Source organism: Sciurus carolinensis, chromosome 2, assembly GCF_902686445.1.
Source record: "Sciurus carolinensis chromosome 2, mSciCar1.2, whole genome shotgun sequence".
NCBI classification, from domain to species: Eukaryota; Metazoa; Chordata; class Mammalia; order Rodentia; family Sciuridae; genus Sciurus; species Sciurus carolinensis.
In genome coordinates this window covers 59,515,791-59,529,832 of record NC_062214.1, presented here as the reverse complement: position 1 = coordinate 59,529,832, position 14,042 = coordinate 59,515,791, and the positions used below count along the sequence as shown (strand labels likewise).

Sequence of the window (14,042 nt, the reverse complement as noted above, 5' to 3'; positions counted from 1 at the left end):
TGTAATCCCAATGACTTGGGAGTCTGAGGCAGGAGGATCACAAGTTTGAGACCAGACAGGCAACTTAGCAAAGTCCTGTCTGGAAATAAAAAATTAAAAGGACTTGGGATGTAGCTCAGTAGTAGAGCACCATGAACTTAATCCCCAGCACCCCCGAAAATGATAACTACATGGAACATGAAGACTAGTCAGAAAATAATTACTAATTCCAGAGAAAGCAAGTACTGTGCCAAAAAAGGAAATTGTATCATCATATACATATATGATTCTGCTATAAATAGCATTTTTATATAGTCATAAAATTGCAAATACTGAATATTGATTGATCAAAATGATCCAGCTTTTGCAGGAGCCTGGAGATAGAGAGGAGTCTGCACAGAAAAGTGGTGAAAGGAGAAATCAGAGAACACTCACATCCTTCCAAATGGAGAGGTGACTGGATAAGCATGTTATTTAGAGATATGAAGGGAACTGTTCAAAGAAGGATTGAAAGTAATTGCCTCTGAAGGGCAGAGAAATAGGGGCACTAGAGACAGGAAAGTACTAAGCCTCATAATAAGTTTTATGTGGAATTTCTGGACTCCTGAAAAGTCTATGTTTCAAAACCACCACATCACAAACATACATGACACATACAAGAACAAATAAAGCAAAGGTAGAGAGAGATGAGGAAAGGGGAAGAATTAGTTGGAATAAGAAGACTTTGGGAAAAGATGAGAGATTAACCTCACAAATGAGAAGGAAATGTCAAAGAATCAATCTTACACTTCTAACATTGCCTAAGACGATGAGTGGCTCCTGTGTGGACTGTCCCTCCCACCCCCACTCACACTCCTGCCATTAAAATAGTGTTTCCCAATCATTTCTATTGCAAGTCTCATTTCAGTCAGCGTTCACCTGCCTACTTGATTAATCTCTGTATAGGAAGGAGCAGGCCTGACACTGAGGGTCACTGTGAAGGAAGACAGAAGAGAGGACATCCATCTCTTGTGCAATTCATACCACAAAGGTCACATGGCCAATTAGGAGATGATGTGATTGACAGGGCCAGGGCTACTAACCTTAGAAACTGGAAATGACTGACTGCCATCCATGAGCAGCTGTCCCAACTCTGCCCCTCTCACCCAATATCCACAGTTGGTGATGGGTAGTCTTGGAAGGGTAGGATTTCCTTCTCATAGGCCCTTGTCTGGCAGGAGGTGTGACCACAGGAAAGTCTATTTGGGACCATTCCAACTGTACCCCACTACTCCTTCACAGCCAAAACCTTCTCACTCCAAAACTCCCTCCTGCTCACCTCAGCAAATCTGTTTTGAGAAGACAATTTGACTTCAGTTCTGTCCTTAATCAAAGGTTTTGACCCTGATGAGTATATAAAAATCTGAAAGCAGAAGATGTGATGACCTTCCTAGGGCAGAGCAGCAAAACCTGACAGAGTGGGCTTATATCCATGTTTAACAAGGATGGGTGCCCTGGAAGGAAGAGGCTCCTCCAATATCCCAGGAGCTCTCCTCTTTCCCACATTCCTGTGTTCTATTACTGCAGGTGAAACCAATCACATATTCCTTTGATAGAAGCATTTGTATCATCGATTAGCTACAGTCAAGTGGCTCTTCCTGGAGCTACAGGAGGTAACTATTGCTTTTCATTAAATATCAGTTTGATTAGTGTCACCACAAAGTCAATACTATTCCCTTTACCAGTATTTGTGGGGAGAGGTCTTCTCATAGATTGCTTTAAGAACTTGGCTCCTCTACCTCTGACTTGTGTAATGCGGGGAAGTTACTCACCACTCTCTCATCTGTGAAAGAGAAAGCATGAGAAGGTTACCATGAAGTTGAATAAAATAATGAACATAAAGATCCTAACCTGAGCTCTATACCCAAAGGGGCATTGAATAGATAACCTAGTTCCTTCTCTGTCATGAATAATACGGGACAGACGTAAAGACCACCACAGCCCTGGTCAGTAGGACAAACACAAGGTGCATTTCACACAAATGGAGCCTTTGCCAACAGCAGCGGTCTCTGGGTCACTCACTACCACCTGACTCTACCAACGACACCCATGCCTGGATGGGCTCTACATGCAATGTCTGTCCTGCCCTTCAGAAGAACAAGGAGAAAAGACACTCTCCCTGAAATACAGAGAACAAAAGCATCCCCACATTTAATGGAGGCAGACTTTGTGTCAGCCACAAGCAGTTACTCAACTGGTAGCTGAGAAAGCTATGGCTGTACTCCTCCAGGCCATCAGACAAATGGCCCCCGTGCTCTGCAACCCTCGTTCACAATTGGCCTCCTCTCCTTCCAGTTAACTCACAAAGCCAAATAAAGCCCTCCAGACCATATCCTCTTTTACAGAGGTAGTTGCTCAAAAGAAGGCAGGGCAATCCATTTCAGGTGGCCCAGGGGTCCTATGAGGCTGCTCGGAGAAAGCACACAGCTCTCAGTCATTCACAGCTCACAGGCTCAACATGTGCAGCAATGAAGTATAGTCCCAGTCACAGCAGAGAAGTGGGAGGAAAATTACTGTCTTAATTCTTATCTCTCTGGCAGAGGGGAGGTTATAAAAAACTGATTTCTGAGCAGTGAACCAAAAATTAGTTAATCTCTTCTGATACTTACTCATGTTCCCCCAGAGAAACCACATCACATATCTGAGTCTCCTCTGTGAAGAGAAGAGGTAGGATTAGTGGGTCTCCAAGGCCCCTTTCTATGGTAGGGTTCTAACTGCTACTTGCAAAACACTTCTCTGCAAACATCTGTATCTCATAAATATTCTACTATAGGAGAGACAGCAAAAGGAAACACAGATTAGCTGCTGTTGCAGGGTAATGGAAAGGCTGTTTTATCCAAGATTGGTTTTGGAGCCAGACATTAAATGCCAAACAAGTTATCAAGAATCCTGTCAAGAACAGTCAGAATGATTCTAGAGCTGCTATGCAAGACTTGTAAAAGGTATAGTCAAAAACAAATTTTGCCAGGACAGGCTGTTATCTACCTCCAAACTTTAGAGAAACAAAGTTTCACTGGAGGCTTACACTGAGAACTTCTTTGAAAGGATTACATGCTGTTATGTACCCTCTCCTTACTTCCTTCTCATGGGTGAGGAAAAGCTTCTCCCTCAGAGTTTTTTGTGGGATTTTTTTTGTTTTTTTAACGGGGAACAAGCCAGGGCTTGGCATGTGGGAGGCAAGCATTTTTCCACTGAGCTACCTCCCAGCCCCCTCATCTTTTTTGTTTGTTTGTTTGCTTGCTTGCTTGTTTTGCAATGCTGGGGGTGGAACCCAGCGTCTCACACGTGCTAGGCAAACATTTCACCACTGATCCACGTTCCCAACCCCTGCTCTCTCTTAAGGCAAGTGAGCTGCATGAAAAGGAACTTCAAAAATCACCAAATTAGCAGGTGTTTCAGAAGTCTGAAGAGATCTGGAACTGACATTCACTATTCACACAAGAATAAACCCCAAAGACAATGGTCTGTGACTGAACTGGAATAAGAGGGCAGAGAGAAAATAGAAATATTTAAATTGAGAATGACCAATACTCCAAGTTAAGCTGGGTGTGTGTTTTCTATGCACCAAATGTGAACTCCATAACAGGGAACCAGCTATGGATCTTGAAGAAGATTCTGCCCTAATAACTTTCCTGCCTCCGGCAAGGCAACTTCAACAGGGAGAGGCTACCCTGAGCCATGAGAGTCGGTGGTAAATGGGTATCCAGAAAATGTATTGCCTAAGCTAGTGAACTGCAGTTACAAATCCCTATCAGGGAAATCTCTGAGGACTACAAAAATGGTCCCCATGAGAAAGGGCCAGCAAAGCACTCTGCACCCAAAACGTGAGGTCAAAATATGGCTGACACATTCAAGAAGACCATGACCATCCCCTTATCTCTCTTTCCTGCCTTCCTCCTACCAGCCATCGAAGGACTAGAAACCACTACTAACATGAGTAAGAAAAACAAGCCAAACCCACCACCCACCTCCCCCTTTCCTATTGCCGGTTTTCCAGACTGAGGCTGTCACAAAGTAGGGAGAAGAAGAGACTGTTTTGCTGATATAGATGTTCCTTGACTACAAGAGGGTCCTGACAAGTTGAAAACACCATAATCAAAAATGCATTTACGCTCTTCAGAGCCCGGTACCCAGCTGCTACCACCGTTGTCGCCGCCATGAGTCACACTTATAACGATGAGCTACGGTTCCTGGAAAAGATCGACAAAAACTGCTGGAGAATCAAAAAGGGCTTTGTGCCCAACATGCAGGTTGAAGGAGTTTTCTATGTGAATGATGCTCTGGAGAAATTAATATTTGAGGAATTAATGAATGCCTGTCGAGGTGGTGGTGTTGGTGGCTTCCTGCCAGCCATGAAACAGATTGGCAATGTGGCAGCCTTGCCTGGAATTGTTCATCGATCTATTGGTCTTCCTGATGTCCATTCAGGCTATGGGTTTGCTATTGGGAATATGGCTGCCTTTGATATGAATGATCCTGAAGCAGTGGTATCCCCAGGTGGTGTGGGATTTGACATCAACTGTGGAGTGCGCTTGCTAAGAACCAATTTGGATGAGAGTGATGTCCAACCTGTGAAGGAGCAGCTTGCCCAAGCTATGTTTGACCACATTCCTGTCGGGGTGGGATCAAAAGGTGTGATCCCAATGAATGCCAAAGACTTGGAGGAGACCTTGGAGATGGGTGTGGACTGGTCCCTAAGGGAAGGCTATGCCTGGGCCGAAGACAAGGAGCACTGTGAAGAGTATGGAAGGATGCTGCAAACTGACCCCAACAAGGTCTCTGCAAGGGCCAAGAAAAGAGGCCTTCCTCAGTTGGGGACCCTAGGAGCAGGTAACTACTATGCAGAAATCCAGGTGGTGGATGAAATTTTCAATGAGTATGCTGCTAAGAAAATGGGCATCGACCATAAAGGACAAGTGTGTGTGATGATCCACAGTGGAAGCAGAGGCTTGGGCCACCAAGTAGCCACAGATGCACTGGTAGCTATGGAAAAAGCCATGAAGAGAGACAAGATCATAGTCAATGACCGTCAGTTGTTTTGTGCTCGAATCGCTTCTGCAGAGGGTCAGGACTACCTAAAGGGAATGGCAGCAGCTGGAAACTATGCCTGGGTCAACCGCTCTTCTATGACCTTCTTAACCCGTCAGGCTTTCACCAAGGTCTTCAACACAACCCCTGACGACTTGGACCTGCATGTAATCTATGATGTTTCTCACAATATTGCCAAAGTAGAGCAGCATGTGGTGGACGGAAAAGAACGGACACTGTTGGTGCACAGGAAGGGATCCACCTGCGCTTCCCCCCCTCACCACCCCCTCATTGCTGTTGATTACCAACTTACCGGACAGCCAGTGCTCATTGGTGGCACCATGGGAACCTGTAGCTATGTTCTTACTGGCACTGAACAGAGCATGACTGAGACCTTTGGAACTACCTGTCATGGAGCGGGCCGTGCATTGTCCCGAGCAAAATCTCAGCGTAATTTAGATTTCCAGGATGTTTTAGACAAATTGGCAGATATGGGAATTGCAATCCATGTTGCCTCACCCAAATTGGTTATGGAAGAGGCTCCTGAGTCCTATAAGAACGTCACAGATGTGGTGAACACCTGCCATGATGCTGGAATCAGCAAGAAGGCCATCAAACTGAGACCAATTGCTATTATCAAAGGGTAGAACAAGATGGGGCCTCTGGACACCACTGACCCTCAGTGAAGTGGCTGTGGACTGAAACACTCTTCAGATATCAGACTTAAGATGGCAGGTTCAAAGTGTGTGGCTGAAACTGTCCTTGCCAAAATGACCAACAGTGAGGCCACCGCTTCCCAGAGCCAGTGTTGTGAAGTGATCTTCCAGAGGGGGCCATCTGGAAAGGGAGGAAAGCGCTCCTCGGTAGTCACATAGATATTTAGGAAAATTGTTTAGCAGGGAGGTTTCAAGAACTGCCTTTAATCATCAAAATGAATTTCTTCACACCAGATTCTGTTTATACCCCAATAGATGTCCTGAAGAACATTCTATTAAATATGATTCTGGAATGTTTCCTTTTTTCCCTTCACTTTGTTCATTCACCCACTCATCTACCAACCACCCCTGTACTCAGCAAAATCTTAAATACCCCTCTTACCTGGAGAGTACCCAGGGACTTGTAGTGAGGACATTGGGTGACTAAGTAGTGACACATGTTGAGGAGGACATGTGCAAAAATGTAGGAAATAGGGACCCAAAAGAGAAAATAATTTTTCATAGCCTTGCAACCTCATACTAAAGACAGTTACCTGCAGCATGACATGTGCTGATGTCTGTCGTTAATTAGGCCTAACCTGGCAAACTTTTTTTTTTTTGAGTAATGCTTTTGCATAACAGCAAAAAACCCTCACATGAAACTGAAAACCTTTACATTTGCAGTTGAATTGTTATAAAAGCATTAAGTGGCCAGCTGCAACATTAACAGTTGCTCTGTGTCGATGGTCTTGTGCCACCTAATCAGATTTTACGTTGTGTATGGTGATGTCTCAAAGATGTTAAAGGACCATCACTGTAAGTTACTAAGGCCTTGCTTGAGTCCACACAGAATAAAAAAATCTAATAAAGTTTCAATATGTTGTTTAAAAAAAAAATGCATTTATAACACCCACCTACCTAAAACCAAAGTTTAGCCACAAAGTATGCATTGCCTCTCATGACTGGGAACTGAGTCTTCCTGCCACTGCCCAGCATCCTGAGAAAGAACCACACCTTATATGGCCAGCCTAGGAAAAGATCAAAATTCAAAATCAAATATGGCTTCAGCTGGATACAAACAAGATACCATGGTAAAGCTGAAATTTTTTAAGTTCAGGGACTAGTCTATATTTTATTATGAAAATTTTCAAAATACAGTAAAATTGAAAATTTGTACAGTGAACATATGTGTACCCACCAAATAGATTTTTGCTTTATCATATCTGTCCATATAGCCATTCTTCGCTCCATTGATTAATTCATTGACTCTTTAGACATATCTTTTTCACTATTTCTCATTGATTGTTCTATATATGAAAGTATGCAAATAAGGATTAAGTTTTAAATTGGATGATATATTTGAAGTTTGAAATTACACTGGACAAGACTTCATAACAATTCAAATGGCTCAGAGAAATATGGAATGAGAAAGACCTTCATCCAATGTGTGGGTAAGAATGAGTCCACAGAAACTTAGAGAAGAAATAAACCATTTTTAATTGTCCCCTACGTACCATATCCAGCACATTCAATAAAATGTTTATACTGTTCTTGTTGATTTTTCTCAACATTATTGAAACCATTATTTTACTCCCAGGTAAAAAATAAGAGTGATAGAAAGCTGATGGTGACAAAACAAAGATGAAGAGCTATTTCTATGCCTCAGTTTACCATATGAGAAATACAGTCAACATAATCGCTTTTTGCAAAGAAAATTGGGAGGCTTTTTTTTTTTTTTGGCTTCTGTTATGTTTCCTGTTATGTTCTGCACAGAACTGGATTTTTCTCACCATGGGAACCAATTAGAGATATTTGATAACAAGTTCAGCTCTGATGTGAGAAGAAGTGTTTCATTTCCCTCTTTTCTAGCTTCCTTTTCTAGGAGGTGAGATAGGAAGAAAAAAATTGAAGAACTGTTGATATGTGCAAGAACATGATTGAATACTCAAAACATTATGCTGACTGAGAGAAGTCCTATGACAAAGAATGATCACAGTATGGTCCCATTTATGTGGTATTCTAAAATCTATGTTGGAAAAATATCCTCCAGTATAAGGGCAGGGATTGACTGCAAGGGAACATGAGGGAATTTTCTAATCTTTACTATGGTCCAAACTCTATGCTATGGACTTTATATATATTATCTCATTTATTTCTCAAAACCACCTTATCAGGTAGTTATTATTAATTTCCCCATTTTATGACGACTTAAAGCTTAGAGGATAGAGGTACTTAGTCTTACACCCCCATAGAATTTTCTATTCCCTGAGGAATTAAATATTAGCAAGTAAATAACACTTTTAGAAATCACCCCTAAGGCAATTCTCATAGGGATGTCCAAAGAGATTTACAAGAACGTTTTCCACAATGTTTTTGGGCATAATGGAAAATTATAAGCAATCTAAATGCCCATAATTAGGCAAGTTAGATTAGTCATGATACTTCCATATTATAGAAAACTGTGCTGATGTTGACAGATAACACTAAGTTAAAAAAATGACACACAACTTTTGCTCACAGCCCAAGGAGATATGTTGAAGAATATTCAGTGCATTTTTGCATAAACACAAGTATTAAGTAAAAAGTAGAGATTATGTACAAATGTTTATGTAATAGGGGAAGAGAAGAATGAAGAGGGACTTGAACTTATGTGCTTTGGTACTGTATGTATAACTTGATAATTTTCATAAACACATTTGAAATACATCTCTTACTATGCCTAATTTACAAATTAAGATTGACTATAGCTGCCGGGGTCCAAGCCCTAGCAGGGGTCGGGGGTCCTAGGTGGATGGGAGGCATGGGCGCGGTGGAGAAACAGCACACAGAGACATCAAGTGTTCTGAGGCTGAATCTGTCTTTATTTTTTCTGCCAGTCTTTTTATAGATATTTTTCTTTAGTAATGATTATATCATTTTTTGGTTAGATTAAAACAAGAAAAACCTTCAAAAGTACAATCTATGCTTCTTCTCAAAGTACACATTCTCTCTGTATGTCAGTCCAGACCAAAACAATCTTATTTCCCAGCTAGATTAAAACAATCTTGTCTCCCAGCTAAACTGAAACAAACTTGACTCCCAGTTAAACTGAGGGCACCATGATCTGCCAGCCTTTAACCTTCAGAACAAACACATCACTAGATTTTCTGAGATACCACTCCCACCATGAACTCCAGTGTTTAACACTGAAAAGTTTTTACTATTATTAAAGGGCAAAGAAATCAAATTATAGTTAATATTTAGCCTACTTTAATTTCACACAATGACGAACTACAATCTTATCTGATTCTCGAAGAATTAGACTAAACATAGGAAAAGCACAAATTATATTTATGACTAACCTAAATGTTTTTATTGTGTAAAGTATCTCTAGAATCAACTATTGAAACTAAGAAAGCAGCAAAGGCTAAACACTGCATCCAAGCTCAGAGGAATGCCTCTTTATCCATCTATTATTATACTAAAGCAATCACAGTCTCCTTTAAACTCAAACACAGCCACAATTGTTTATTTTTATATATTTTATCTATGTATTACTGCCAAATTTTTATTGTGCACTATTTTGTGTCCCAATACAGTAAAACCTTCCCAATGTTTTTCCAATAAGTTTCTAAATGATATATTGATTATTAATATTAAAAAGCAACTACACATGGAGACATGCCACGCCTATGGCCCCCAAGAGGGAGGACGATCAACAGAACCATGTCAAGTGTTGTGTCCTTTATTCCAACAGACCATGTCAAATGTTGGAGTGGCAGGAAATAGACACAGCATATAGCTTTGTATACATTGGAAAAAGCATCACAGACATAGAATTCGTAACTACCCAAGGTTTCCCTCCATGGGGGTCTTAGAAAGTAACCCGTGAAGATAAGCAGAGGGATATGTCAATATTGCTCGTAATTACACTTTGTGTTATTTGCACACGGAAGGTAGGTAAGAAGATAATAAAGTTGCCTTGATAAAATCCTTCCCATTACTACAACCAATTTCTACAACCATGACCTGTTCAGATGCTGACAAAGGAAAACACTAGAATTTGAGGCAACCTCAGGAAACCTTGCATTTTGTAAGTGCCTAATAAATAAGTGAAACTGAAAGCAAATCCATGGTAATTATGAATTAGAAATAAATTTACATTTATTGCCAATAAATAAATGCAAAATATAAATTTAAAAATACTGTTTTATAGTCATAAAAATGGCAAAAATACCCTAGCTTTACAAAAAATGTTTACCAAAAAATTATATATATAAAATATAATATATAATATATATATATACACACACATACACATATATATATGCTAAAAAAACAAAACAAGTCTTTCAGTGTTGCTTGTGGGAATACAAATTTTTATTATTTTAAACAATTTGTCAGTTCTAGAAAACTGAAGACAAGCCTACTCCACAATTTAGGAATCCCACCTCTAGGTCCATAGTAAGAGAGATTCTTCACCTGTGAAGCAGTCCTTGCATATTCACGATTCACCTCCCATGTTTTCAGTTCACTGCAGTCCAAAAATATGAAATGGAGGATTCCAGAAATAAACAATTTACAACTTTTAAGTAATTTTTTTGCAGACATTATAATTGTCATGTCTTGTTGTTTATCTCTTACTGTGCCTAATTTACAAATTAAGATTTACTGTAGATTTGTATGCATTGGAAAAAGCATAGTATACATAGTTACTGCCCAGGGTTTCCCTCCACAGAGGCCTTGGAAAGTATCCCCTGAAGATAAGGGGGAGGGGATACCATACAGGAAGGTACACGGCAATATTAATTTTATTCAGCAGGCAAATTAAATAGACCAGAGATGCACATCTCAATATGGATGAATCTTGAAAAGATGTAATTGAGCTTAGGGAACTTCAACCACATCTGTAATGTTTTGTTTTATTAAGAAGAAGGAAAGCCGGATGCAGTGGTGCAGGCTTGTAATTCCAGCAGCTCAAGAGGCTGAGGCAGGAGGGTCATGAGTTCAAGATGAGCCTCAGCAACATAGTAATGCCCTAAGCAACTCAGCAAGACTCCATCTCTAAATAAAATATGAAAAAAAGACTGGAGATGTGGCTCAGGGTTAGGTGCCCATGGGTTCAGTTCCCAGTAATGAAGGAGGAGGAGGAGAATAAAGAGGAGAAGGAAGAGGAGACAAAAAAGAATAACAGAAAAATTAAAGAATCTAAAGAATATGTAGAAAAATATTAATATTTTAAATTTTTCTGTGGTAGGTACATATGTGTTTGTTACAGTATTCTCTGTCTTTTCTATATGTAGCTAATCATAATGAAAAAAAAGCATACCAAAGAATACTCTGAAGAAACACATCAAATTTTAATATTTAATATTTCTAACTGGTAAGATTCTAAGTGACTTTGATTTTCCTTTTCACATTTTTCTGTATGTTTTAATTGCTCTATAATGAATAAATTTATTTATAGCAATAAAATGTGTTATGTAAAATATGTATATGCTTTTTCATCATATTAGGTGAAACTACATGAAATACAGACAAAGCAAGAAGAAACAGAATTGACCAAGATATTAACAGTTGTTGGCTTTTGCAGTTGTGCTTATGGGTGATTTTTTCCTCATACATGATGTTTAGAAATCTAAACACCAATCCTTCTATAGTGGGAAAGTAAAGTATTTGTGAAAGTGTCTGTGGGTTACATAAAAGTTCATAGGTTTTGAATGAAAAGAAATTTAAATAATTTTACAGCACTATAAAATGTTCATTTACTTAATAATAAACTGTTACCAAAAAATCTGTATTTTTAAATAAAGTTTAGTCAGATAATTTTTAAGTGAAGTCTCATGGTATTGCAATTTTATTGGTTTTTTTGTATGTTGGCTCTGCTGATCAGAATATTAAGATAAATAGCACAAACAGTTCCATAAATATATTCTATGAGTGGAGCTTATTGAGAAATGAGGAAACAGTGGTTGTGAGTGGCCTAGGGATCTGAATTGTATCCACTGAGTGGGAACCATCAGAGTCATTTAATCAATGCAGGGTCTTTTATAAATCTTCAGGAAATCTCCTAGAAAGCCTTTAAGAAGATGGATTCCTTATTACCTCTGATATACGCTCCAATTAAATCTTCAACATTTCTCTCATGAGACTTTCCAGTCTAAAGGATGGACGATGTGACTCCAGACTACTGATACCCACCCTCTGCAAGATCCGTACACATCAGGGAGGCATGGCCAGCCCCTTGACTAAAATCTGTGACATAAAATGATGGCTCTGTACTAGCAATCTTGAAACTCTGCAAAGCCCTGACAACATTACAGTTTTCACAATCCCAGGCCAAAAGGTGTCCTTAAATATAAGAGTAATGTCATTTTCTTGAGGGGAAAAAAGATCTAAGGAAATTTTACACTTGCCTCTTCTTCATTTACCCATTAGTAACAGCAAAATCCAAAAAAGCAGATGCTGTAACAACTCCCACAGCTGTTGTCTCTGATGTGTGTTGAATAACACTTTATAAAGCCTATATGCAACCAATTGTCTTATGAGGTATGAACAGCAATGACACAGGCAGAAAAATCAGGGATTATTGCCACAAGGACAGAAAATGAGGCAAAGAGAGTTTAAACAAGTTAGTTACTAAGGTTACCCTTGTAGATGGTAAGCAAGTGTGATTTTAGGTAGGGTGAGAAAATATCAGTGGTAGCAAGAAGAACTCAAGGGCAGAAAAGCAACTGAAATAATGAATTTTACAGTTAACACATTGTTTAGCTCTTTCTCTTTTGCACTTTTCTTGGGTAGAATAACTAGACCCACCAAACACATTCTTTCCCACAATTTTGCCTCCATAGTTTTAAGAATTCATATCTGGGTAAAAAACAAGTGGCAATGCAGCTGACCCCTTAGTAACTTAATGACCTCAGATGCTCCCTTCCATTCTTCTTTCTCAACAACCACAGAAAGCACAGAATTCTTCTGCCCCTAAGACGTGCAGCTTTCTGTTCAGCAAATAACCCGCAACTGAAAAATGATGTCTCCGTATACACAGAGATATATGGTAATCAAGCAACTGAATGTCCTTTTTGATAATGACACGTTTTTTTCAATATGTTCAAATGAGACGTTCATCGGAAATTATTCACTTTCTTCTGAGTTGCAAAGGAAAATGAAAGGCAATGATGGCTGGGTAAGCACGTGTTTACATGAATCCCATTCCGCTGAATTAATGCGCCATCCCCAGAGCTATTGACAACTGGCTTCTTCCGTTTGCCTTTTCACTTACCAGGTGGAAATGATTAAAGGATTGATTTCTTCGAAGGGTTATTTAGGTTGGAGATGGCACCTTTGTAATTCAAAGCCATAATGTCCAGGAAAGAAAAAGAGAATAGCTTCTGGTATTTCATCGTTGGGGAGAGAGAGAGAAAGGGAGTGTCAAATGTGAAAGCAATTCAGAGCATCACCCTAATCGTGTCGGATGGGGAAACTGATTTTCTTTTTCAGAGAAATTAAAGAGTTTGACCAAAGTGAGTTTACTGGTTTGTAGCAGAATCGAAATGAGGAACTGAGTATAGCAATCCGAGTCTCTCTCTTCCTCCCCTCCATCCTGCTGCCAGCAACTTCAGGGACATGTGGGTGGGGAGGAGTACCAAGCACCCCATGCCCACTTGTAATTTTCTGAAAATTCATTAATTACACAGTTTAATTCATTCACAGAACCTGTTCCACTCATACATAGCCCAGCACACACACTTGCACATGCTTCTAACAGAGATCTCACTCCCTAGCAGCCAGAGTGATGAAGGAAGCAAGGTCCAATTTCCTGAAAAAGAAGCCCTTCTCTCTCTCCAGCCCCTGCCCTCCCCCATCAGCCTAGGTAAATCCATTTTCATTACATATCTCTTTGATACAAAATCCAGGGAGAGGGAGAGGGAGAGAGAGAAAAAAGAGAGAGGGGGAGGAGAGATGGGGAGGGGGAGAGAGAGAGAGAGAAAGAGAGAGAGAGAGAGAGAGAGAGAGAGAGAGAGAGAGAGAGAGAGAGAGAGAAAAGAAGAGAGAAAGAGATCTGTTCATAATAACTCATTTTTATTCAGCTTCATCTGATGGAACCAAAATATGTTTGATCTTAGCAAAAAGACTTATCAGTCCTACTGCTAAAATGGCACTATTCAAAAGTGAATGGTGGTAAGAGCAAAGCTTTTAGAACCAAAAAGAATCAGTTTAAATCCAAAATTCATCTTACTAGCCATGATGCCTTGCCCAATTCCTTCATTCATTAAGGGGTATCTTAGCACACTAGGCTCCATTTCATTCCTCAGAGGTAGA

At 39.8% G+C, this 14,042-nt stretch overlaps 1 protein-coding gene across 1 annotated transcript; it reads left to right on the top strand.

Annotated features, from left to right (window-relative positions):
* Positions 1 to 4,175: 4,175 nt before the first annotated feature.
* LOC124977805 (RNA-splicing ligase RtcB homolog) lies at positions 4,176 to 5,725 on the top strand. The gene has a single exon (XM_047541657.1). The coding sequence runs from the start codon at positions 4,176 to 4,178 to the stop codon at positions 5,691 to 5,693; it is 1,518 nt and encodes a 505-aa protein (XP_047397613.1). The 3' UTR covers positions 5,694 to 5,725.
* The last annotated feature ends 8,317 nt before the right edge of the window (positions 5,726 to 14,042 follow it).